The sequence below is a fragment of the Ochotona curzoniae genome, unplaced genomic scaffold (genome assembly GCF_017591425.1).
Source record: "Ochotona curzoniae isolate NIBS_2020 unplaced genomic scaffold, NIBS_Ocur_1.0 contig_1, whole genome shotgun sequence".
NCBI lineage: Eukaryota > Metazoa > Chordata > Mammalia > Lagomorpha > Ochotonidae > Ochotona > Ochotona curzoniae.
Genome location: NW_024464918.1, coordinates 16,725,826 through 16,749,794, shown reverse-complemented (window position 1 = coordinate 16,749,794; position 23,969 = coordinate 16,725,826). Strand labels below are relative to the sequence as shown.

The 23,969-nt window shown below is 42.6% G+C and overlaps 2 protein-coding genes across 6 annotated transcripts in view; one reads left to right on the top strand and one right to left on the bottom strand.

Moving 5' to 3' along the window:
• The window catches only part of CNOT8 (CCR4-NOT transcription complex subunit 8), a 62,164-nt gene that overhangs the window by 25,581 nt on the left and 12,614 nt on the right, over positions 1-23,969 (top strand). The window lies entirely within an intron of this gene.
• The window catches only part of GEMIN5 (gem nuclear organelle associated protein 5), a 36,784-nt gene continuing 13,664 nt past the window's right edge, over positions 850-23,969 (bottom strand). Inside the window, exons 13-28 of one of the 2 annotated variants that reach the window (XM_040991589.1) lie at positions 23,439-23,620; positions 20,219-20,358; positions 19,206-19,377; positions 16,768-16,995; positions 15,406-15,519; positions 14,905-15,027; positions 12,863-12,958; positions 12,568-12,705; positions 11,679-11,826; positions 10,553-10,672; positions 9,835-10,045; positions 7,893-8,141; positions 6,511-6,673; positions 5,417-5,918; positions 4,324-4,420; positions 850-3,321 (exon numbers count right to left, since the gene is read on the bottom strand). In XM_040991589.1, the coding sequence (XP_040847523.1) occupies positions 3,154-3,321; positions 4,324-4,420; positions 5,417-5,918; positions 6,511-6,673; positions 7,893-8,141; positions 9,835-10,045; positions 10,553-10,672; positions 11,679-11,826; positions 12,568-12,705; positions 12,863-12,958; positions 14,905-15,027; positions 15,406-15,519; positions 16,768-16,995; positions 19,206-19,377; positions 20,219-20,358; positions 23,439-23,620 (2,851 nt within the window). In that variant the 3' untranslated portion in view covers positions 850-3,153. The remainder of the gene's footprint in view (positions 3,322-4,323; positions 4,421-5,416; positions 5,919-6,510; positions 6,674-7,892; positions 8,142-9,834; positions 10,046-10,552; positions 10,673-11,678; positions 11,827-12,567; positions 12,706-12,862; positions 12,959-14,904; positions 15,028-15,405; positions 15,520-16,767; positions 16,996-19,205; positions 19,378-20,218; positions 20,359-23,438; positions 23,621-23,969) is intronic. The other variant, XM_040991676.1, reaches the window with a different exon arrangement.

Below are 23,969 nucleotides of genomic sequence, written 5' to 3'. Positions count from 1 at the left end.
AGCCCACTCCATTGGCACAAGAAGGTGGGGCTGTGAGAAGCCAGAGGAGCAGATCTAGAAATTCATTCCTGCGATTCGGGAAAAATCAGCACAGTTGGTGGTTCTCAACCAAGGTGTCCTGGCATGCTGGTGACTGTAAGCACTGCAGTTAATCCAAGTGTGACTAAAATAGGAAAGTTATCTTCTTTATAGTTGAGGACAGATTTCTGTGCCACGGGAAATGTTGAGATGAATGGTTGAAGAAGTCAGTGGTGAGTAGGTGTCTGGTTATTGCATTGATAAGAGATAGCTTGTTCAAGTGGTGCTAAATACAGAGCAAAAGTTTATCAGAATTGGCAGGAACTTTGCTTTTTCTTGTCTGTGTCATAGAGCTAGCTGTGTGAGTGGTCACTCTCGGAAAAGAATGGTGCTGAGGGGTGGGAGTAACCAGGTATAATATAGTCCTGTGTATATTGCAGAATGGGGGGGCGGTCTTCTTTTTTTTTTTTTTTTAAGATTTTATTTGAGAGTGAGTTAACAGAGTTTCTAACTGCTGGTTCACTCCCTAAATGGCCCCTAAGGCCAGCCTGAAGCCAGGTGCTTCTTCCAGGTCTGCCACATGGGTACAGGAGTTCAGGCATTTGGGCCATTCTGTGCTGCTTTCCCAGGCATGTTAGCAGTAAGCTTGATTCAAAGTAGAGCAGCCAGGACTTGAACTGGTGTCCAAATGAGATGCCAGTACTGCAGATGGAGGCTTAACATACTACGTCACAGTACTGACCCCTGCATAATGTTCTTGAATTCCACTGTTAAATGCCTAATTACTAGACAGTTGTGACATGAACAAACTCCCCTTCAAGTTCAAGCTGTCAATAAATACTTTCTTAGTTTATTCAGAGTTTCATTAACACTAAGTATTAGACACTTAAATAGATGCTGGGATGAGACAGAGTAGAAATGTCATCTTTACCCTCATTCCTCTCTGGAATGTACAGTCTGTTGCCAGACAGTAAAGCAGTTTACACACACACAATTTGTGAAGTATAAAGTCTGGAACATAGTTGTCACTGAGCTTGAGGTACAAAAATAGTCTGTTAAAGAGAAAGGACATTTAAGCTGGAACCTAAAATGGAGTAGAACTGAGCAGAACATGGGCAGAGCCCCTCAAGTGACGAGATCCTAGTGAGTTACAGCAGCTCAAAGACCCACGTGGCTGCTGGCATGTGGAGGCCACGAGTGTCTTGACAGGATAAAGGCTGGCGTCAGGCAGGACTTAGTCGCCCACATTTGAAACTCTTAATGGCAAACTAGTGAAAGAATTTTTAGCATGGAGTTGATAAAGTGTAATTTGCAATTTAATCACTGTGAGCATGGAGAATTACTAACAGTTGATTTAGGCCAGTGCAGTCATGGATATCCAGAGTAGCGGAAAGATACTAGAAATTACTCTAGATGGGGATAAATGACCAAAAAACATCCTTTTCAGCCAGCTCCTTGAACTTTGGGTTTTTGTGTTTCTCTTAATTAGAAATAAATGAAAAGCACTTTATTTTCCCCCAAGCTATAATAGCTTCAGTATAAAAATGCAAAGAGGAGAAAGAGGAGAGAACTTTAAGAGAAAACTGAATTGTCATTTCTGTTATTTTCTGCTAACTTATTTTTACTGCTTAATTTTCGACCAGTAAGTCTTGTTCTCGCCAAGACAGTGACTGGGGCAGTGTACAGGATTCTTCCCATCTACCTCTTGGTAAATGGTGAGGGTTTAGAATTCCCAGCCTAGGAACACCACCCTTTACTCAGGCAGAAGGGACTCATTTTTCCCTCAATCCTTTTCAGACTGTGTCCAGTTGTTGTTTACATTTGCAGTCAAGGAGGCTCCAACTCCTCATCTGCCAGCTTGCCCTCCTTCTCAGGTTCTTTAACAATGTAAACATCCATGAGCATTTAAATTCTACAATCCTATCCCATTTTAGGGAAAATATTGATTTGTGATACATCTATTTAGCATTTTCTAAACTCCAACACTTATTACAATGCAATTTTTACAGACATTTGGACTTGCCTATTTTTTTTTTCCTCCTGAAGAGGGTTCCTCCTAAGTGAATTTAAATCTTGCTGCCCTCAACAACCTGAACATTAGGAATTAACTGAAAAATAAACTAACCAGAACAATTTTTTAGAGTGAATCCCAGGAAGGAGGGCTCCCTTTGCTACCATGCCAGACTTTCTGGTTATCCTGAACATGCAAATAGGACATTATAGAACCCGAGTTCCTAACATTTTCCAACTGTCTTAATAACCAAAGGAAGAGAACAAACATCTGTGATCAAGTGGTATTTACGGTTCTGAAATGCAAATGCTGGAGTCCAGTAATCCAGAAGTCAGATACACAGTTAGAAATATGCATTTTTCTTCAAAGAGGATCTGGTTTTAATCTAACTCTGAAAAGAATTGCTAATCCAAAAAGATTAAAAACAATTTACACTGTTTTCTTCCTGAGCTTTCTAATCATCATCAATCTTTCATTATAAAGCTGAAGGGATATGCTACAATTTAATAAGTGATTTATCCAAGAAACCAATTAAATAAAACTGGTACAAATTTTCAACCTGTTATACAAAAACAGAAAGTACAAGATCAACATGATGGGTAAGGCCTTTTTCACATTCAATCTTTCAAAGGGTCCATGAGGAAGAACCTGAGCTAACAACAACAAAAAAAAAAAAAAAAAAAGGAAAAGACAAAACAAAACAAAAAAACATATCAGTGGTCATACAACGCAGCAATTCTATCTTAGACAAGAATGACATATTTATAATTTTTGAAATGCTTATAAAGATCACTTGTGTAAGAATGTAACACTATGGGCAGTCACAACAGTTTCTCCTCTTTGGGTGAAACCAGCATAAGGCTTTAGAGATGACCAACATCACTCTGCAGGTATGTGTTAGATAATCCCTGCTGGCTTTTCATGATCTTTCTTGCTGTAGGAAAACACCCGAGTCCAAAGTCTGATGGTACTGTTCACGAGAACAGTTCAGACTCCACTCTCGTGTGTATTCTGGATTGCTGCACACACACCTAGGGATCAGTCTGTCAAGGTGTAACTGCAGAGGTGATGACACGTGTCAGTCATTTAAAAATTGACACAATTTCTTCAGAGTCCTCCACAGTTCATGCACAGAAGGTCTGGCAGTATCTTTTGTAAGCTTTAGAGTTGCCATATTTTTTAAGGAGTTCTTGGGCCTGTTGCTGTATTTCCTGGGTCACATAGCCGGGACACTGGGACCCAATGTGAAGCAGGACAAGGCAGCACTCCAGCACATCTGGGAAGGGCCACTTCTGTGAGAGAATATGAGAATGAGTAAGGAAGCACTTGTAAAAATGAAATTCAAAATAATTTTTGGTGCAAAACTGTTTAAATTTTCTGCATAGTTTTTTCGTAATAAGCATTTTCTATGAACATTCTGAAGACTGCTCATCCTTTCAGGAACAGCTGAACTGTTGCCCTTTCCAGTTACCCTTCAGACAGGGATAGTATGCTTTCTTAAATGATAGTTTCCTTTATGCTTCTGTTACTACTAAGGCCAGTATACTATAAGCTACTAAGTGCTTGGTACCGGGCCTCCAAACCTACTGGCTACTGGTTGCTGCTGCACCAGCACTCCCCATCCCACCCCAGCTAGGGGCTGCACCTCCCAGGTCCTGGTCCTGCCAATGCAGGGCAGCAGCCAGCCCACCTGTCAGTGGTCGGCCCTGCTCCCAGAGGTGGCCCGCAGGTGGGGAATAATACTCTTCCGCCCAGGGTGGACCCCACTGGGAGTTCTGGCTATCCCCTTCCCTCCTGTGCTTGAAGAATGCCACCGTGTGGCCCAGGCCCTGTCCTGTGACTGGCCTGGCTGGCTGGCCATGGCCCATCCCCACCTGGCACCCTTGGCTACCCTGGCTGCCGGTTAAGCCACTAGCCCTGTGGGGGATGGCAGAGTGGAGACAAGTGTCTTGATGATATTTAAATTTCTCAAAACCATTAAAAAAATAAATAAATACTAGGTATACCAATTACCATTTTACTTCTTACTTCCCAACTATATTATGTTTGATTTTTTCTGGTGACTGTGGCATAAAATTGCTTGTATGGTCAATATTTCTACTGTTCAAATTAAACATTTTAGAAATTAAAGGTAAATGGACTACATTTTTAAGCACATGCAATTAGGTATAGATTTCAGGAACTGGAAAGAGAAATAGATTGCCTTTGCTATATAATTCAATGGTAACATAAAAAAATAATAATAATAAAAAAATAATAATAATATTCACCAGATAAACTATTACTAATCTTACCTTAATATTCTCAGGAAACTTAGCCATTTTTTCATTTGCCTCTGTAAGCCTTTTTGTTAATTCAGGCAGAGAAACTGGCTCATGTTTTTCTTCTTTACTATTGATAATAAAAGAGCAAGTTACATATTTCACCTTAGGTAACTCCCAACATTCCCTCCCCCTCTGTTTTTATGGTGGTAAGATGCAAATCCTATAAAATTTATCTTTAACCAACTTTCAAGTACACAGTTGACTGGCATTACAGAGCATGCATAGCTTTTGGGTGACACAGGCACCAGTCATGTCTCCGCCCCGTTGTTAGCTTGTGAAACTGAAATGCTCGGCCTGTTCCGCAGTAACTCCATTCTCCACTCCCCCAGCTCCTGCTACCACCAGGGTCCTCTCTGTCGCAGACTCTGATTGTTCCTGTATGAGTGGAATCATGCAGTTACATTTGTTTGTGACAGACTACCAATTTCTAAGACCTTGCTTTTAATTCTTTTGGGTATACACTAAGAACTGGAACTCCTGGATTTTTTGGAGGGACTATTCCAGAGCAGCTGTTATTTTGCATTCCCATGATGCCCTGCAATACACACGTCCAGCTGTGTGGTGATTGGAGACTGGTGTCTGTTCTCCACCATGCCCCAACTTCAGTGGAAGTAGTAAGGAAGTAACCCTATTTTGATCATTCTTATGTGGTGTTTTTTCACTTTAATATGCAGTCTTGCACACTATCTTTTTTGTTTTTTTGGGGGGTGCTAATACAGTGTAATTGAGAGCCTTTTTCATGAATGATGCAATAATGCAGTTCTGTATGATTTTTCTCAGGGGAAGGATCTACGTAGTGTACAATAAAGAGGATCTTATCATGTTGTCATTGTTAACAAATGGGTACCCTTCTTCACAGATGAGGGAACCGAAGTGCACAGACATTTAAAAACCTGCCTGAGATTACTCCACTCACCAGGGCCAGGATCAGAACCCAAGTCTAACTCCAAAACCTGTGACTTAATAATCAGGCTGCTTCCAAGTGAGTGGACTGAGGTCAATCTTATCATTTGAGAATCCACCAGGGTAGTTTTCTTCGTCCTCGACTTGCCCCAGTACTTACCCTGGACTCTGAGGACTGGAGCGGGGCTGTTCTCCTTCCTGCTGAGGACTGTCCTGGTCAGGGCCATTTGCTGTGGATTTACAGAGCTGACTCTTCTGGTGTTGGCGGATCATTTCTGCCAGAGTCTCCTGGACTTGAGCAACAGTTCTCTGGGAGCTCTGCAGGGTGGCATGCTGTGCTGAAAAGAGCACCTGGCAGCTACTCAGCACGCGTTCACTTTCCTTCGAGAGTCTCAAGTCCAGCTGTGGAGGCTTGCTTGGCTCTGGCTGGGAAGCAGCTTCTGGGTCTGCCTCCTCGGCACTGGCATTCTCTGCCTCTTGGCTTTGCTCAACAGGTGTCCTCCTGTGACAGACCCTCACCGAGACACTGGAGTCAGAGCAAGGACTGCAGAGAGCCCACCAGATTTCATAGAGACGCCCATAAATGAAGAAAGCTTCCAAACTTTTGAAAGCTGGTGTGATGGGGGAATGATCACCCAATTTGTCTCGTAGGTAGTCACAGCCTAGAAGAAAAAGATTTGGGATTTTACATGTTTTTATCTGCCAGAAATTTGTCCTCTGTCCTCATCTTCTGTTTGCTACCTAAACAAAAAGGAAAGCCGTGTACTCAGGGAGCACACCCCTTCTCTCCATATTTACCTGGAGCTAAGCATCTTCTGGGTGGGGCAGGTGTTCTCACTGCTACAGGCTAGGAGTCACTAAGAGTCTAACAGGTCCTGCTGGAGGTTCGGGCCACATCAAAGTCACACTTATGTCTGAAAACTTCCAGAGACTTAGCTTGATGACATACAGCTAAAGGAATAGCTACCTTTGTGCTGTCTTTTTCCATTTTTACTAATAATGACCACATTAGTTCTCCTTATACTGACTGTGGAATGTGGATAGGAGGCAGTGGGTTGGGTAGGTAGGGGCCAAGTAGAAACAGTGGAGTCATTCTGGCTACCTCTTAGGAAGTTAGAGAAACAAAACTTTCCACTACAGTGACACAGCTGGCCAACCTTTGTCTTTTTATAACCTTGGTAATCCCAGTGCTGCACCAGCAGTTGCCTGACATCTGTCCACAGCGTATTCCAGGCAGAGGTGGGGGCTACTCACCGTCAGGGAGAAAGGCCGAGTGTACTTCCTGCATGATGGTGAAGTTCCCTGAGTCGTAGCTCCGGACCACAGCCTGAAGCAGTGCTTGCACAGCCTCATCCCAAGAGGCCACTTGCTGGCTCAGCACTGCCAAAGTCAAGTCATGGCAAATGTGAAGCAAGACCTGGGGAGAGCCAGAGTCTCAGTTAGACATCCTCCTAGGGTAGGAATGAGGGGGGCTTCTAGCACTATTCTATTCACTAAACGTGGAAGCTAGTGCCACCACCCAGAGTTGCATTAGCAACTCTGATACCTACTTAGGCAGCAACTATTCCTGCTGAGAAAATGCCTTGACATTTACATTTCATTAAAACAAAGCTGTAATGAGCAAAACTTGGAGGACTACATATAAAATAACATGTTAGGATTAGGTCAATTTAGGTGTGTAAATCACCAAAATCAGGATGGAACACTGTAATTAACTAAAACTCCCCAAGTGTGCCTTCAGAGGGAGTCCCTCCCCTAACCCTCTGGCAACCACCAATCTACTCTTTAAGTATATCTATTTACCAGTTGGTGGACATTTAGGTTTTTCCAGTTTTTGTGGACTGTGTGTGGACATCTAATTTCGTTTATTTTAGTGAAGTATTTACACCATAGAACTCCTAAGCCAGCTTCCTGCTAATGTACCTGGAGAACAGAGCAAGATGGCCAAAATACTTGAGCCCCCATCACCCATATCGGAAGCGCAGTTTCAGGTACTAGTTTTGGCCTGGTTCAGCCCCACCATTGCACTCATTTGGGGAGTGGTGCAGCCAGTGGGAGATCTTTCTCTCTGCCTCTTAAATAACAAATCTTTAAAAAAGAAAAGGTAAGATTATTCTAAGATGGACAGATCGGCTAAAATAAAACCACTTGATCTGTTTCAACATGGGTAACTTTACGAAGTCACTGAAGTAACCATGCCACTAAATACATCTGGAGCAATAAGCTGCCTTGGTGAGCTAAGGAAAGAGAATGGGGCTAAGGAAGGGAAAAAGAGAGAGAGTTCAATTTTACAGCACTAAAAAAATCCCTAAATAAACAAATCCAAATCAAAAACCCTATATAGCAAAAGAGAGAGATAAAACTGTTAATTTCAATTGATAGGTACTTATTATGTAATTTTCTGTGCTGTTTAAATATTCCTGATTTTTTTTTTTTTAAAAGGAATACTGCTGTAAGACTAACTTCAAAGTTAATTACTCTGAAAGGGTCTATCTCCAGGCTGCCTGGCCCGCCGTTGCTGTTTCTGAAACGCAGGCTTTAAAGTGGCTGTGCTCATTGCCCTGCTATACGAGACGTGGGTCAGAGAAGTCTTACTACTGAATGATTAACATCACATGCTGCTGTGGGCGGGGTACCTGTTTGGAGGGAGTGTTGCTCGTAGCAGATGGGTATTTGATGGTCTGAAGCTTCTCAAAGGCTGTCCGATACTGTTCTGGGGTGTCAAGGCTGAAGATGGTCTTCCATACTGCTGTCACTCTCTCTGTGAACGGCCCTTTGGTGCCTTCGGCCCAGTCGTGGTAAGAGGAGCTTTTGCCCTCTGAAAGCTGCTTTTCCTCCAGATGCTTGGACAGTAGCTCAAGAAGGCAAAATACCAGTCTCTGAGCCTGGAACCCAGTTGCCAAGAAGAGACATTGTCAATGTGATCACATGGGGATTACCTGGAGAGCTTATTTCCTCTTGGAGGTATTCCCCTTTCCATCTGTCCCGTGTAGGGCCCCACATTCGTGTTTCCTTACATGGAATCCCAACCACAGCACCGCCCACTACATTTTAAGTGATATACAGGCCAGCTACCACAGGCACGTGGCCTAGTTTGACAACAGATGGGCTAAGCTTGCCAGGTGCTATTTCTGCACGTGCTTTACACTGAGGAACACACAAGTAAAATGTCAATGAGCCAGGCGTGCTAGTGCAGACAGGCTTGGTAGTATTGTGATAGGCATTTAAGGGCTGTTAAAGTAGGCTAGATACCCAACAGAGGCACACAGAAAAGCCCTGGAAAATTTTAATTTTTCCTGGATTTGCAGTTGTCAAGATTCCTTGCATACCCGTGTAATATTTTTCTGTTTTCCATACAGAATAGTGTGTATCAGAATATAGGTTTCTTGCTTTGTTAAGTCTGCTCTTTAAGAAAAACTAGTATGTTGGGACCTTGCTGGTAAAGCCATGGCCTGCAATGCAGGATCCCATCTGGGGGGACAGTTCACATTCTTGCTCCCTGCTAATGGCCTGCTAAAAGCAGTGTAAAGTGACCCAAGCAGCTGGACCCCTGCCCTCCACATTGGAGACCCAGAAGCAGTTCCTGGTTTTGGCCTGACTTGTCCCTGGCCACTGTGGCCATCTGGGTGGGAAGTGAACCAGCCGATGGAAGATCTCCATTTTTCCTTTTCTCTCAGCATCTATGACTTTAAAATAAACCAAAATCTTAAAAAAAAAAATCCGTGTCTGACAAGAAAAGTTCTTTATTACTTGAAAGGCAGAGTTGCAAAGAGGGAGACATACAGAGATACTTCCATCTGCTGGTTCACTCCCCAAATGGTTGTAAAAGCCAAAGCTGGGTCATTTCAAAGCCAGGAGGCAAGAGGCTTGCGGGTCTCCCATGTAGATGCAGGGGTCCAGGCACTTTGGCTATCCTTTGCTGCTTTCCAAGGAATATTAGCAGGGAACTGGACAAAATGCAGCAGCCACGACGCCAACTGCTATTATAGGTAGTGCTTTCCCTGCTGTGCTGAAGTACTGTCCCATGGAGTTCCAATTTAGACTCAGATCTCCTTGACTCAGCAGCCCTGCTCTCTTCCCTTGGTTTTGAGTTTCATTAGAAGGTCCTGACTGCTAACATCATATGTCGTACTTTTCAGTTAAGCTAAGTTCTAAAAGGGACCAATGCATATCTTTTCAGGAGACTTAGAGGGTGCCAGTGGTATGAATGGAGTTTCAACCTGATGTGTCAGAAAAAGCAGTAGTAAAAGTTACTTGTAACCAGTCGCGAACAAACTTTGTTTCAAGAAACATGGGGAGAGTTAAAGAATGGAGAAACACCAGTGGGTTAGTAAGTAGTTACTGAAGTTTTGTACAAACTGACCAGCAATGCCTTATTAGCTCCTACTCTGAACATGGTACCTGATGAGCCCTGATCCTTCAGTGAGAGCATTACCAGGACATGCTTGGCATTTTTAAGGGTAACTGTGAAACTGCTTCAGTGAGAGACTAAAGGATTCAGGAGCCTTCCACATTGCTATGTGGAAGGGGAAAACAGACAGCCCTCCCTGTGAACATGTGGGATGCAGCGAGACTGACCTGTAGGCTTTCATGCAGCTGCAGGGCTTCCTGGGCTCCCACCCAGTTCTTGGCCAGGAGCAGCTCTTGTGCACATCTGAGAGCCAGGGAAGCAGACAACTCCTCCTCTCCTGCAATCGCAGCCAGTTCTGCAGCTGTTCGAAGTGATGCCGCATCCCCCTTTTTAGCCAAAACTTTGGCTGCATCATAAGCAGAAGCAGCCCCTAAATAGCTATGATGAGGATGAGAGCCCAAAGAAAGTGTCATAAACGAACCTCTATTGGCCTTCCCCCAAGGGTCAAACCACTTCTCTCTGTGTCCAGTCTTTTGCATGTGCCTCCCCATGTTCCCAGGGCATTGCTACCTCTGCTTGCTCCAACACAAGCTGAGATCAGCACAGCTCAGCAGAGTGAATAACACCACAGGGTTTGAGGACACAGGAACATGTGCTGAACTGGACCTAAGCATAGCAGTCATTTCCTCTCAGTTTCCCTCATGAACGGTCAAAGACATCACTAAAGTTGTTACTGAGCCTCCGACTGAGGTATCTTAAATAGTTAGGATGATTTACAGCCATGCCGAGGAGGTGGATCCTGATGAAGCTTAGGAAGTTAGGTATAATGTCCACACCTAGCCACTTCAACTCTACCTTGCGAAGCATTTCTGCTTTGCTTCTTCTCCTGTCCTCTCCGACACAAGCTCTGTTGAGGAACACTGTACTCTTGTTGCCCCTACTTACCATTTGGCTGCCACAGCGTAGTGGCCATCTCTTTCTAGGATGGTTCCCCAGCTGAGGTACAGGTCCTTCAGGACGGGGTCCTCTGGGCGCAGCCGAGCCTTGGCAATGGCAATGGCTTCCCTAAAGGCAACAACAAAGCCTTCAGCCCATCTCAATTTGCCCCTTGGTCTGAGACCCCAGGAGCAGATGCCAAACAAGACAAACCACCTTGTTGTATTGTCTGTATTTTTCCAATTTGGTTTAGGAAGTGCTCCTGTCCTACCAGGTCAAGTTAAAAAAAACACTCTGTGTCCAGTCCTTCTTCTGGATTGGAACTTCTACTCATACCCTCTTGGGGGATTCATGAGATCAAAAGCTATTTTCATAATAATGCTGAGAGACAGTTTGCCATTTTTTTGGTTGTTGTTAAATTGTGTTGACAGCTGTGTCAACTGAGTAACAGCAGTGGTGGGTAGAGGTGCTGGTATCTCAGTAAGAAGCCAGCCAATGGCTCGGGCATTAAAAAAAGAAGAAAAGGAAAAGATGAAATATTAGACTTTTTCAATGAGACTGATGCACTATTACAAAAAGTAAATTTAACTTAGTGAACTAATATTTTCCAAATGATATTCCAGCTCTGGATTGTGACAACATAAAACTGTAGTTGGAATAAAAATGCTTTAGATCAAAGTGATCTATAGCAACAGCACTTTGTCTTTCAGCCACGATGGAGTAACTGGCGCCAGTTTGCTCTTATGCCATTAAAAAAAAAAAAAGAAAAAACCTGCACGGGGGCTGGCACTATCACACAGTGAGCTGGGCTTCCTGTGCTGGATGGAGGATCGAGTCCAAGTTGCTTCACTTCCAGTCCAGCTCCCTGCTAGGGCACCTGTGCATTTCTTTAAAATAAATGATTAGGCTTGAGATGAAGAGCTTCTGAGGTGGCCAGCAAATTTCCCTTCCTAGATGAGGCTTACAAAAATGGGAGTTCCCTAAAAATGTGTGAGTGTGGGCGCAGTTTCTCTTTTAAGAATTCATTAAGCTGTTCATTTGTTTTAAGGTGTTTGCACTGGTTGTTTAACAGTACAGTTTAAATTATATTTCACATTATGCCCAGTTACTGCCTCCACTTGAGGACCATGCAGACCTGTAAAAGTGATTAGACTTGAGCAGCTCCACAGCTTCATACACCTTGTGGATGGAAAGCAGATGAGAGGCAGCCTTGACGTACTGATCCTGGAAACACAGCTGTTTGGCAAAAGCTTCCACAGCCCACAGCCACACGTGGTAGCCAGCTGAAAAAATAAAGATGATAGTTAACACCATGCACACACAATCTTAAAAATCTATGGCAAATGCATATTAGGCAGTAGAACTATGTATGGAATTTTAAAAACGGTTTGTATTGAAATAAATTTATCGCTTAATTCTACTTTTCCATTCATTTTTAAAGTATTCTCATCTGTAGTACACTTGAATAAAAAGCTAAAAAAAAAAAAAAAGAGAGAGAAACTGGGCACAAGATGTTTTTCTGTCAACCATCATTATCAATTTCTCTTGAAAACTCTGGAGATAGTAAGTTTAAACCCACCTAAGTGTGTAAATACAATTGAATATTCAATTTTCTGTTTTGTGTCCATAGCTTGATTCTTTTCATCTGTGTGAGATACAGAACTGCCCATCCTTTTGGTGTCTGCAGGGGTTTCTATTGTAAGTGATCTATCAGTCTATGACTAATGCATATAGAGATTTTTGCCATCTTTCACTGCTCAAAAACAGCAGAACTGCTGCAGTGAAAATTCAGGTTTGTTCGTCATTCTGTTTGTGTCAGTAGAGCTGCATAAGTTCTGTAATTAGAATTGGTGAACCAAAGGTTACAAGCATTTCCACTAATCATTAAAGGAAGCCAGAGACCTGCTGTTGCAGAGGTTGGGTTGATATATTCATCATCTTACTGCTGAAAATGTAGCGTGTGGTGTATGTCCCTGGTTCTGTGGTTTTATGCTCACGCAGGAGCCCTCCTGATGAGCACATACCTACAGGTGCCAGAGCCACTAGGTTGTCTGTCAGCTCCCCTCTCTCTGCTGCGGTCTGGAGGACTCCCTTTAGATCACCCTTCCACAGCATGAGCTGGTGAAATAACTCGGGGTGGCCATTTTCCAAGTGGCCTTTTCCTGTTTGGGAAAGAGAGATTTAAGTCAGGACCTCAGAACCTGGTTAACTGACAAGTAAAATTGCCACACAGTGCTACAGTAGCCCTGTAAGGGGCGTAGGCGCTCACAGGTTGGGGACACGTAAGGATGGATGGCATTATTGCCTTGGTTGGCTCACCTTCAGTTTCAATCATTTTGTACAGGGCAGGCCTGTCTGTGAAAAGCCCCAAGTGAAATCTTTCCTCCAGATCAGCAGATACATCCTCATTCGGCTCTGTTTTAAAAGATAAATAATCAGATCAAATCATGATGCCGTTTATACCCAGTGATTCCTGAGTACTATCTGTATGAACAGTCACTCCTGATGCTGTCGTGTGCGGGCTCCGTGTGCGGGCTCGTGCCGCTGACTCTCACGGAGACCCCTGCTGGTTATAGGACAGCAGAACAGAATACAGAGGTTCATCAAGCTCCACTCCTGACAGAATCCAGTAGGACAACATAAGTTGTAGTCTACTCAAAGAAAGATTTGAGAGACAAGGGGAAGGAAAACTTTAGAATTGAACCCAAAATCCAACATGCATTGAAATGCTGTTAAAAAAAGAATAATAATTAAGTTAATAAGAAATGTTTAATACTCAGTGAGACCTATCATAAAAGAACTAAAAAAAAAACGTTTCAAGTAGGAGAAACAATGCAAAACTGTATAATTACGTTAATCACAGAAAGGTATCACAAAGCCTCCAAAAAAGGCTATAAAAAAATTCAGGGCCCGGCACAGTAGCCTAGTAGCTAAAGTCCTCACCTTGCATGCACCAGGATCACATATGGGCACAAGTTCTAATCCCAGTGGTCCCGCTTCCCATCTAGCTTCCTGCTTGTGGCCTGTGAAAGCAGTAAAGAATGGCCCAAATCCTTGGGACCCTGCACCTGTGTGGGAGACCCAGAGGAGGCTCCTGGTTCCTGGCTTTGGATTGGTGTAGCTCTGGCAGTTGTGGCCACACAGGGAGTGAACTAGCAGATAGAAGAACTTCCTCTTTGCCTCTCCTCTCTGTACATTTGCCTTTCTAATCAAAACACATCTCTGGCAAGACGCAAGAAACTGCTAATGTTTTTAGGGAGGAGAAATGGAAGACTAAGTGTCAGGGGTGTGATGTCCTTTTTTAAACATTTTTTCTTTATCACGTGCAGCCCATCTCAAAATATAAAATTAAAATTGTATGGCTGGCACTGTGGCATACTGAGCTATTCCTCTGTCTGCAGTACTGGCATTCATATAGGTGCCAGCTGAGTCCTGGCTGTTCCAGTTCCCATCGAGCTGCATGTTTGTGGCCTGGAAAAGCAATAGAGGATGGCTTAAGATCTTGAACCTCTGCACACATGTGGGTCACCTGGAAGAAGCTTCTTGTTCCCAGCCTTGGATTGACTCAGTTTTGGCAATTGTGGCCATTTGGGGAGTAAACCAGCAGATAGAAGATCTCTCTGCCTCTCCCCCACCTCTGTCAATTAACATAAATAAATCTTCGAAAAAATTTGTTTAAATATCAAAGCAATAGGCATTAAATAAAGGCTCTGAAATTTAGAAATTTAAAAAGACTTCACTAACAAAATATTCCCGTAAATTTTTTTTAAAAAGTTTAAAGACAGAGAGAGAGAGAAAGGCAGAGATCATCTATTAGTGCACTTCCTAAATGGCTACAATGGCTGGGGGGGTCAGGCTGAAGCCAGGAGCCTAGAAACTCTGAACTTCATCCAGGTCTCCAATGTGGGCTCAAGCATCTGGGCCATCCTCCATGGCTTTCCCAGCTGGATCAGAAGTGGAGCAGCTGGGACAGGGCCAAGCACTCACATGGGCTGCCAGCATCACACGTGGTGGCTTTATTTGTTGTACCGTGCTGGTAAGAAAAAACCAATTTTCTACATAAATATACTGCTGAGTAGAGGCCAGGCTGTGGCAGGATAAATAAGCCAGCACCCCGATTCTGGCATGCAGATGGCTGCTAGCACGGAGCTACCCCTCCGAGCACTGGGCAGTGTTGACAACAGGTCAGAATGGGGAGTCAGCCAGTGGAATATGGGAATGCAGGTCGGGAGGAAGGCTGGAAAAGAACTGAAGCATATATAAGAAATTTAGTTTGCTCATTCATTCAAGAAATAAGTAAGCACCCTTCCTACGTCAGTCTCCAGGAAACCCTGGACAGAGCAAAGAAATGTAGCTGGTACCTTTGGAATGTTTTGCCGTCGCTAGAACCAAACAGTCATGGTGGAGCTCCTCTTTGGATCTGTGATCCAGGCTTGTGCTCAGGGGCAGCATGGACCGAGCTTTCTTTTTTTTGATCAAGGCTTCTGAAATGTAATGAATTACAAACCATTTGAAGAACAACTGATCAGAAATCCAAGATGGAGTGCCTGCTGTGTGAATGTGACCTGGAGGGCACAGGAAGCTCCCCCTGCAGTACAGACGTGTTCAAATCCACCAGTGGGGACAGTGCTCACGATACACTCAGAGATGTCCTGGCTTACATTAGGAAGTAGTGTCAGCAGTGGCAGAACACATCATGACGTGCAAAGAAGCACTCAGAGGCTCAACCCCAGACTGAAACGTTATCAAAATGATGCCTGCAGTAAAGCCTAAACAAACGAACCCTGTATGCTTCCGAGTTCAAAGCTGCACATCATGTTTTAGGACACCCCAACAAAACACTCCAGTTATGAGATACCAACCTGGCTTCTCCTTAGGTGGTTCCTTTTTCAGGAAGGAGATTTTGTTGATTATGGCACCTTTAGACTTTTCATTGCCTGAAGACACAGAGGTGCAGACAGCTGGCTCTCTAGAAACTACAGTGTGAGGCAAAAAAAAGAGTTTGGAGTAAGAACAATTTTAAAGTTAAAAGGTTTACCAGGCCTACCAATACAATTTTATCTGTTAGCAAAACATGCTTTGCCAAGGAACGGGGGGTGGTCTTCCCTTCCCCACCTTAAAAGCTGGCTTTATTCCATTTCTATAGCACTTTGTTTGACGAGCTAAGAAAAGCCAAAGCTTTGAACCTCTCATAGGTTCCTAAACTTTGCTCAGGTGACAGAACACCTTTTAGATATCTGGATCACAAAGTACTAACTACATATTTGATTATATAAACTAGGAATCATTCAACTAATAGAGAAGATTGAGTGTATACAATATGGAATTAAAACCCTGTGCACCCAAACTATTATTTATTTTTAAAAACCTAGCTGTTTGATCTAGTGATAAAGGACATTCTTGTAGGAAGATATCTTACTGAGCCTGTTTTGAATTAGGTAAGCTTTTAGCTCTTTCCTTATCCTGACCATGGACCCAGCAGTCATCCTCAGGATGGACCAGGTCAGGGTACCTCTGTACCATATATTTTGGCCCTTTTAATTCTGTCATATTAAAAGCATTTGTTTTAAACTTAAGCATATCAGGAACCGCTTCTGTTTATATTATTTGCTACTTAAATCAATCACTTTAACAACCAGAGCACAAGGTATTGAAGATAAACATGCAAATTAATAAAAGTGCTAAAAAGCTGTCCAGTAACAGCTTTTCTCTTCACACTAGAAATAGACTGTATTACTGGAAATTAATGATACAGTGCTGTTTTGTGAGAAATCTGAGATTCGTCACCATCGCTTGACTAGAAGAACCTAGCTGACTGCTCGTACGTGTTTTTGTGTGAGAACACAGAAACCCAGGATCCAAATCCAGGCAGAAGGGCAGATGCTGTGAGGCCTCACTGAGGTGGCGGCTCCTGGGTCAGACGCACTAAGGGATGGTGCTTTCAGCAAATGTGGCCATTGTCACAGTGCAACACTTTCCCCTGCAAGTCTCCATGGGCCTACCACTCTCGCTTTGCTTTGTCCCCTGGTTTGGCCCCAGAAAAGTCACTAAATTTTTTTTTACAGCATGTAACTACTTCCAACCCAGTCATCTAGTAGATTCCTTTTAACATTTCAAAGGTGTTTTAAATAAGAAAACTAAATAAAACCTTAAAAAAATCCATCAAGAATATTTCAAGGTTTAGAAGTTGAGAAGTGGGAGTTTGTGAACGCCAAGATGCATACCCTCCGAACCGAGGTTCCTGGGCGGGTCTGGCTCCTGGGCTTCCTCCTCCCCTTCCTGGTCCGACACGCCATTCTCCACAGGCTCCAGGTTCTCCTTCAGGCTTTCTTCTTCAGTGCCGTCCAACAATTCTTGCTTTACAGGTCCTCTTAAGTTGGGCTTTTTCTTCTTTTTAGGCTTTGGCTTAGGTTGAGAGAGCCGTTTTTTCTCTAATTCAATACTTTTCTTTCCTGTAGGAACCATAGTAAAATAAACTAAACATTCTTTGTTAAATTAAAGCACTCTAATAAGTGGCCACTTCTAATCCTTTGTAGCTGCTGTTTCCTTTTCCATTTATGACAATGTTATCCAAACCCTTCTGGAATTCTGCTAAACCATACACATGAATAGTTGAGTATGTTTCCTAGCAAGTGAGTGTGTTTTCTGGCTTCACTCACAGTGAAGTCGGGAAATGAACACTGATGAGCTCCCACAGTGACCGTGCACACTCCATCGAGTCTGCAAGCTGTCCCAGGGCTCTCCTACAGAGACACACTGCCTTTGGTGCTCTGGAACACCTGCTTGCTTTTTCTCTGGCTTTCATTACCTGATGCTTACAAACACTCTGAGAGTCATTTTGGTGAATTCCTCTCAGTTTGGGTCAGCCTGACGTTTTTCATTACATTAAGGTTGTGCATTTTGGCTGGAACACACAGAATGCTCATCTGTGTGTTTATCTCAGGACAACCTAGGAGTAGCTACAATTCTTATTTGTATCATGGTTTGGCTAACTTTGATGAGTTGATTAAGGGGATATTTTGAAGGTTATAATCTGAAAGTTTTTTTCCTATTTAGTCACTGAGCATCTGCATCTACTACATTTGACATTTCTTGATTACAGCTTATTACTGTGAGTGGGTGGTGACCTTCTTATTCCACTGTTCCCTCTGCATTCACTGTAAGGAAGAGCTGGCTTCACTCTTTATGTCTATATGGACTATTGACTCTCATAGTGGCTTACAGCTCATTGCTATTATTTCTTTACTTTTAATGTCTTATCATTTGGTTATGATTATGAGAAAGAAATTTATTCACTCGAAAGGCAGAATGGCAGGGAGAGACGGAGATACTCTATCTGATGGTTCATTCCCTAAATGGCTGCAACAGCCAGGCTGGGCCAGCCTGAAGCCAGGAGCCTGAACTCCACTCTCATCTCCCACACGGGAGGCAGTGGCTTTTCCAGCAGCAGGAAGTGTGGGGAGCTGGGACTCATGCACAACTAAATGGGATGAGAGTGTTACCAAGTGGAGGTTTAACAAGCTGTGCCACGATACCCATCCTCTTTGCTTATATTAAGATAGCTTTTATTGAGATATAAGTTAAGATAAAACCCATCCACTCTTTTGCTTATTCTAAATTTCCTGCAAACAAAATTTTATACTTCTGTTGTCTCCTCTTACTGGCATGTTTTTTGAGGCTGTATCAGTTATTTATTTATTTTTTAAAATTTCTGAACAGAATTTCACTGTGACACTGTATCACACTTTGTTAACTTATCTGCTGATGAACATGTTACTTTGTTCCTATTTTTTGGCAATCACAGGTAAAGCTGCTATCGGCATTCTTATGCAAAGCTTCATGAAGACATTTATTTCTTTCAATAAATTTGTAGTTGTTTATGACAGATAGGCAAGTCTGGTACCAGTTGATTTTTTTGTAGTGGAATTCTCCTGTCACTGATATTAAAGGTCAAACTGTCTCAGAGTTGGATCGGACCAATTCAGGCTGGCTTCTCTGTTTAATCTATTATTTTTTTTTAAAAAAAGCTTTATTTATCTTTATTGAAACGTCAAATCTAAAGAGAGAAGGAGAGACAGAGAAAGATCTTCTGTTCAGTGGTTCACTCCATAAGTGGCCACAATGGCTGGAGCTGAGCAAATCCAGAGCCAGGAGCCAAGAACTTTTTCTAGGTATCCCACACGGGTGCAGGGCCCCAATGCCTTGGGCTGTCCTCCGCTGCTTTCCCAGGACACAAGCAGGGAGCTGGAAGGGAAGAGGAGCAACCAGATATGAACCAGCGCCCATATGGGATCCCAGTGAATGCAAGGACTTTAGTCACTAGGCTACCATGCCAGGTCCTATTTCAGTTTTAAGTGTTTCTTTCCCTTCTGGCTAAACTCATCTTGTATTTTCCACATGCCAATCTGGAATCAGCAATTTCTTTGATAAGCCTCAGACCCTACAAATGCAGAATGCTATTTGGGGGTAGGTGTGCACAACACAATTTGGCTGTTTTTGCCTTTAGGTTTTCATGGCTGCCACCTAGGCTCCAGGAGCTGCCCTTTTGATCTTGCTGTCCTACTTGAATGTCTTTAACGTTCCACCTTCATCAGCTCAGCTATTGGAGGAAGTGATAAAGGCACCTCAGTGCACATTTTAGGCACTGCAGGTGCAGACTGACCTTGAGGAGGGCGGGAATGATCTTGCATGGAAGTGAGCCATTTGTGCACGCAGAAGTCATCTGCCCCTGAGTAGATGCAGTCGGGATCTAGGGGGCACCAAGCCACGCACAGCAGCCGACCTCGATGTCCTCGGAAGTTGCAGAGTGGCTCTTCCCGGAGGACATCCCATACCTAAAACCAAAAGGCACGTGGCTAAATAGACAGCTACCAGTTATTCCATCATTTTGGGTATATGTTTTTTAAGCGTTCCTCCCATGACCTCAAAGTTTCTCAAGGAGCTCAATTTCAGACAGTATTATTGCTTGGAGAGGCTTATGTGCTTTGGGATATACACTCTGCTGTGGAGTTGACTATAAATGGGCTTCTCTGTCTCCAATCAGTGCTTTGTGATTTTTTTGGTTTAGTGTACTGGTCATGAAAAAAATAAAACCAATTTCTGATTTAAGAATTGGGGTAATGATTTTGGTTCCCAAGTTCCTGGACAAAATGATCAGTTTTCTTGCTGTTTCTTGAATTATCCCAGTGGCCATGTCACAGAAGGCAGATGTTTGTGGTTCCCAGTTAAAACTCAACACAGACAGATGCCCACCACAGACATTACTTCCCAGCTCCCAACATCTATTTTGGTTTTAAAACTTCTGGCTTTCCATTTCTTCTGTATTTTTTAAGCTTGGAGGTTCCTGACTTAAGAATCTTCTGTAACTCAAAATTCTTCTTGTGATTTACTAACAACTTCTGTGTTTGAACAGGGAGGAGTACTTTTTACTTCAATTTAGTTTCTCTTATCAGAATGAAATCTGTAAAAATGATAGCTCCTATAAATATGTAAACTTTCATCTAGGTAAGGAAACCCAGCCTAAGCCTGCACAGGGCCCAGATAATCACAGTTCAACCCGACTACTTTCATTCTGTAGAAGACAGCAGTGAGGGAAGGAAAAGATGCCCACGTTTGGTGGGCTGGGAGACGACAGAGCAAACAGTGCAGAAGCCACAGTCAGGGACGCAGCAGTACCTGGGCTGTACCATCGTAGGAAGCAGATACCAGCCTTCCATCGTGATGCGGGCTCCATGCCAGTCTGGTGATCTTGGCTGTGTGCCCTGAGAGAGTCCGGTAGGGTTCTGTGATGGTTACTGGTGACTCGGGATTGCTCTCTAAAAGGCAAGGGGAGGAGATCATTGCCATTACTAACAACAACAGTAAAGGTACTAACATGGTGCGAGTCAAGATTTTGTCTTAGCTAGGCAAATACCGTTTCATGGTAAGAATCGGGCACACACACAGTAATGTGTACACAGACCAAATTTATGAAGTGTTAGCAACAGTTAATTCTTTCTAAAAGCAGCCAAAAGGAGAATATCAAAAAAGACAGATCATTACACATGTTATTCTAGGTAAAACTATATAATCTAAATTTTAATATGAGAAGATAACAAATTCAAATGAGGAAGCACCTATATAAGAACTGGCTTGCAGTCTTCAAAAATGTCAAGTATAATTGTTTTAAAAAGGCAGACAAATTGTTTAATATTAAAGGAGACTAGAGAGAGATAACAAATGTGATCCTGGACAGGTTCTTGTGTTGGTGAAAAAGCACACCACTGGCTCAACATGCAAACCAGAACACAGATGGGAGATTAAATCACCATACTTTAAATTTACTGAGGTTAATGACGGCATGGTTCTGTAAGGGAATATCGCTGTCATAAAATACAGAAACATTATAGGTATAGAGGGGGGTTATAATATACACAACACCATCTCAACTAATTTGGAAATTATATACTCTCCATTTCGGAATAAACCAGATGGAACAAAATGTGAAAAATGGTTGAAGCTGGGAAAGATGAGTGGGTTTCTTCTACTATTCTTACAACTTTCTTCTACATCTTATTGTAAAATAATAAGAGAAAAAACTAAATGAAATTGATTCTAGCAGTTTTCTTCCTACTTAATAGATTACTTAATTAAAAAAAAAAATCAGGGTAGTAGTGCCACAGTAGTTGGCTGAGATCCACACTGTTATTACAGTGAAGTTAATGTCATTTGCCAAAGTGGATGATTCATTTAGAATCTTAGTAGCAATCACAGGCCAGTACTAGCTTTCTAAACAGCTCATTACACACTGCCTGCTATTTGTTACCAGAAAAAAGTGTCTAGATACATTGCTGGCTCAAGAGAAACACTAATAGGATTCTCAGAAAAGTGCTGATAATTAGTTACAGGGAAATTAAAAGTATCTATTTATACAGTGGCTGAGAACATGTACTTTGCAGCACTCTGAAAACAATTCAGTGTCGGATCATAATGTCAACATATAAAGCAGAAAAAAAAAAGATTCCCACTTCCTGTATGTTAAAAAAAGGGGGGGGGGAGGGCTCTTCTATCTAGTTTAAGATTCTTTCTTGACTCAGTTACATACATTTGTAAAAGTTAGCCATGTGTAGGAAGCAGTACTTGGCAGCAGACATGCAGGCCGTGCAGTCAGACCACTGCACGCTAGCTCTCTGGCTTAAAGAAGCTGGAAAACGTTTGTAGTTCTCAAGTTAATCATAGGCTAAACAAAAATAACAAAACCTTAAGACTGTAAGATTAAATGGAATTAAACAAGGAGACGGGGCATGTCCTACATGCACATATATGATGCTCCAGTAGTGTCAGAAGGAATATAAACTAGTAACATTTTTAAAGCAGTAACTACTACAAAAACTACATTTTAAAAAAAACCTACATTTTAAATGTTTGCAACCCTTCACTTACCAATTCCACTTCTAGAGATTTTCTACAACTAAATTATTCATTCACTTTTGTGGTTACATGTATAAAGGCTATTTTTTGTAGTATCATTGAAATTGCAAACAAATTTAAATAAATATTACTCAGTTGTGGGAAGGATACGTATACATGATGGACCAAACAGATATTTGTTGTTGTTGTTTTAAATATTTCTTTATTTTTATTGGAAAGGCAGATATACAGAAAGATGGAGAGACAGAGGGGAAGATTTTCCATCCGATGGGTCACTCCCCAAGCCTCCACAATGGCTGGAGCTGAGCCAATCCGAAGCCAGAAGCCAGGAGATCTTCTGGTCTCCCACACAGGTGCAGGGTCCAAAGGCTTTGGGCCATCCTCCACTGCTTTCCCAGATCACAAGCAGGGAGCTGGATGGGAAGCGGGGCTTCCGGGATTAGAACTGGCCCATATGGGATCCCGGCGCATTCAAGGCAAGGACTTTAATAACCACTATGCTATCATGCTGGGCATCGAACAGGTTTTTGTTAATGGAGTAAGATAGATCTTTATATACCAGCAAAAAAGATTCCCAAGATACATAGCCGAAGCCTGATCCCAAGCCGGGGACAGGAGCTTCTGCCTTGACTCCCGTGTGGTGGAAGCTGCCCAAGGACTTGAGCCATCCTCTGCCTCTTTCCCAGGCCAGAAGCAGGGACCCAGATCAAAAAGTAGAACAGCCAGCACTTGAACTGGCACTCATGGGGGGCTGACACTGCAGGTGAAGGATTGCCACCATATCGGTCCCCAAAATACGTAAGGAAGATTACAAATGGCACAGATATTTCTGTTTATATAGTGATTTTTTTTTTAATCTAGGCAGAGAAAGCTTTTCTCTTGAAACAACATAAAAGTGGGGCTGATGCTGTGGCATAGTTAAGTTAGGTTTCTACCTGCATTGCTACCACCCCAGACTTGAGCTGGTTCAAGTCGTGCTGCTGCACTTCTGATACAGCTTACTGTAATGTGCCTGGGAGAGCAGCAAAAGATTGTCAAAATCCTTGGGCCCTGGAACTCATGCAGGAGACCCAGAGGGAGCTCCCGGTCCTGACTTTGGACTGACCCAGCTCTGGCCCTTGTGGCCATTTGGGAAATAAACCAGCGGACTGAAGATACCTTTCTCTGTAAATCTGCCTTTCAAGCACAAACCTATTCGTTAACATAAAACATATGTGTAGACTAATAAATACCTTGAAAATTCTGGACAGAACATGTAGCAAACTAATAACATTCGTTAGTAACAAGGCATTGGATTATGGGGGACCAGGCACCTTGTAAGTTAACATTTTTGTCATGTAAAAAAAAAAAAAATCACTTTGGAAAGCATGGTTAAAAGTCCCAGTAACAATAGTATTTATTTTGATGTTAATAATGAAGTAAAAAAAATAAAAAGATTAGAATAAACACAGGGGAAGAGATGACAGTGGCCACAGGACCGAGTTACCTATGACAGTCTTCAGATTGTGCACGTAAATGACTGCGTTGTTAGAGCCCGAGGCCATCAGGTAGCTCAGCTCGGGCTGGCTGCCGTGCGCGTGATGCCAGCTGATGGTATTCACAAGTTTGTGATGCTGCTGGATGGTGCAGATGAGTTTCAGGTTGGGAAACTGAAATATTTCTATTGATCTGGAATGAGAAACACAGCAAGGCAAGAAATATGGATCAGACAACACAGCGCAGGATCTCCTCCAGTCCATCAATCTGTTACTATAAAGGTCATTTTCTCATCAAAACCAAATACTGAAGGTTGTTTTCCAAAAGAAGTTATGTTCAGCTTTTAAAAACTTTAATGATCTATAGCAGGTTGTATTTCTCAGATATTTGTAATTACAATAAATGGTGATAAAGAAGCTAACCGAATTGATGAACCAACAAATTTATACTAACACTGGACACAACATTATGAGAAGTAAAAAGCATTTCCACCTAGGCTTTAAAGAGTGTGACTGGTGCAGTTTGATGCAGGAGCTGAGCA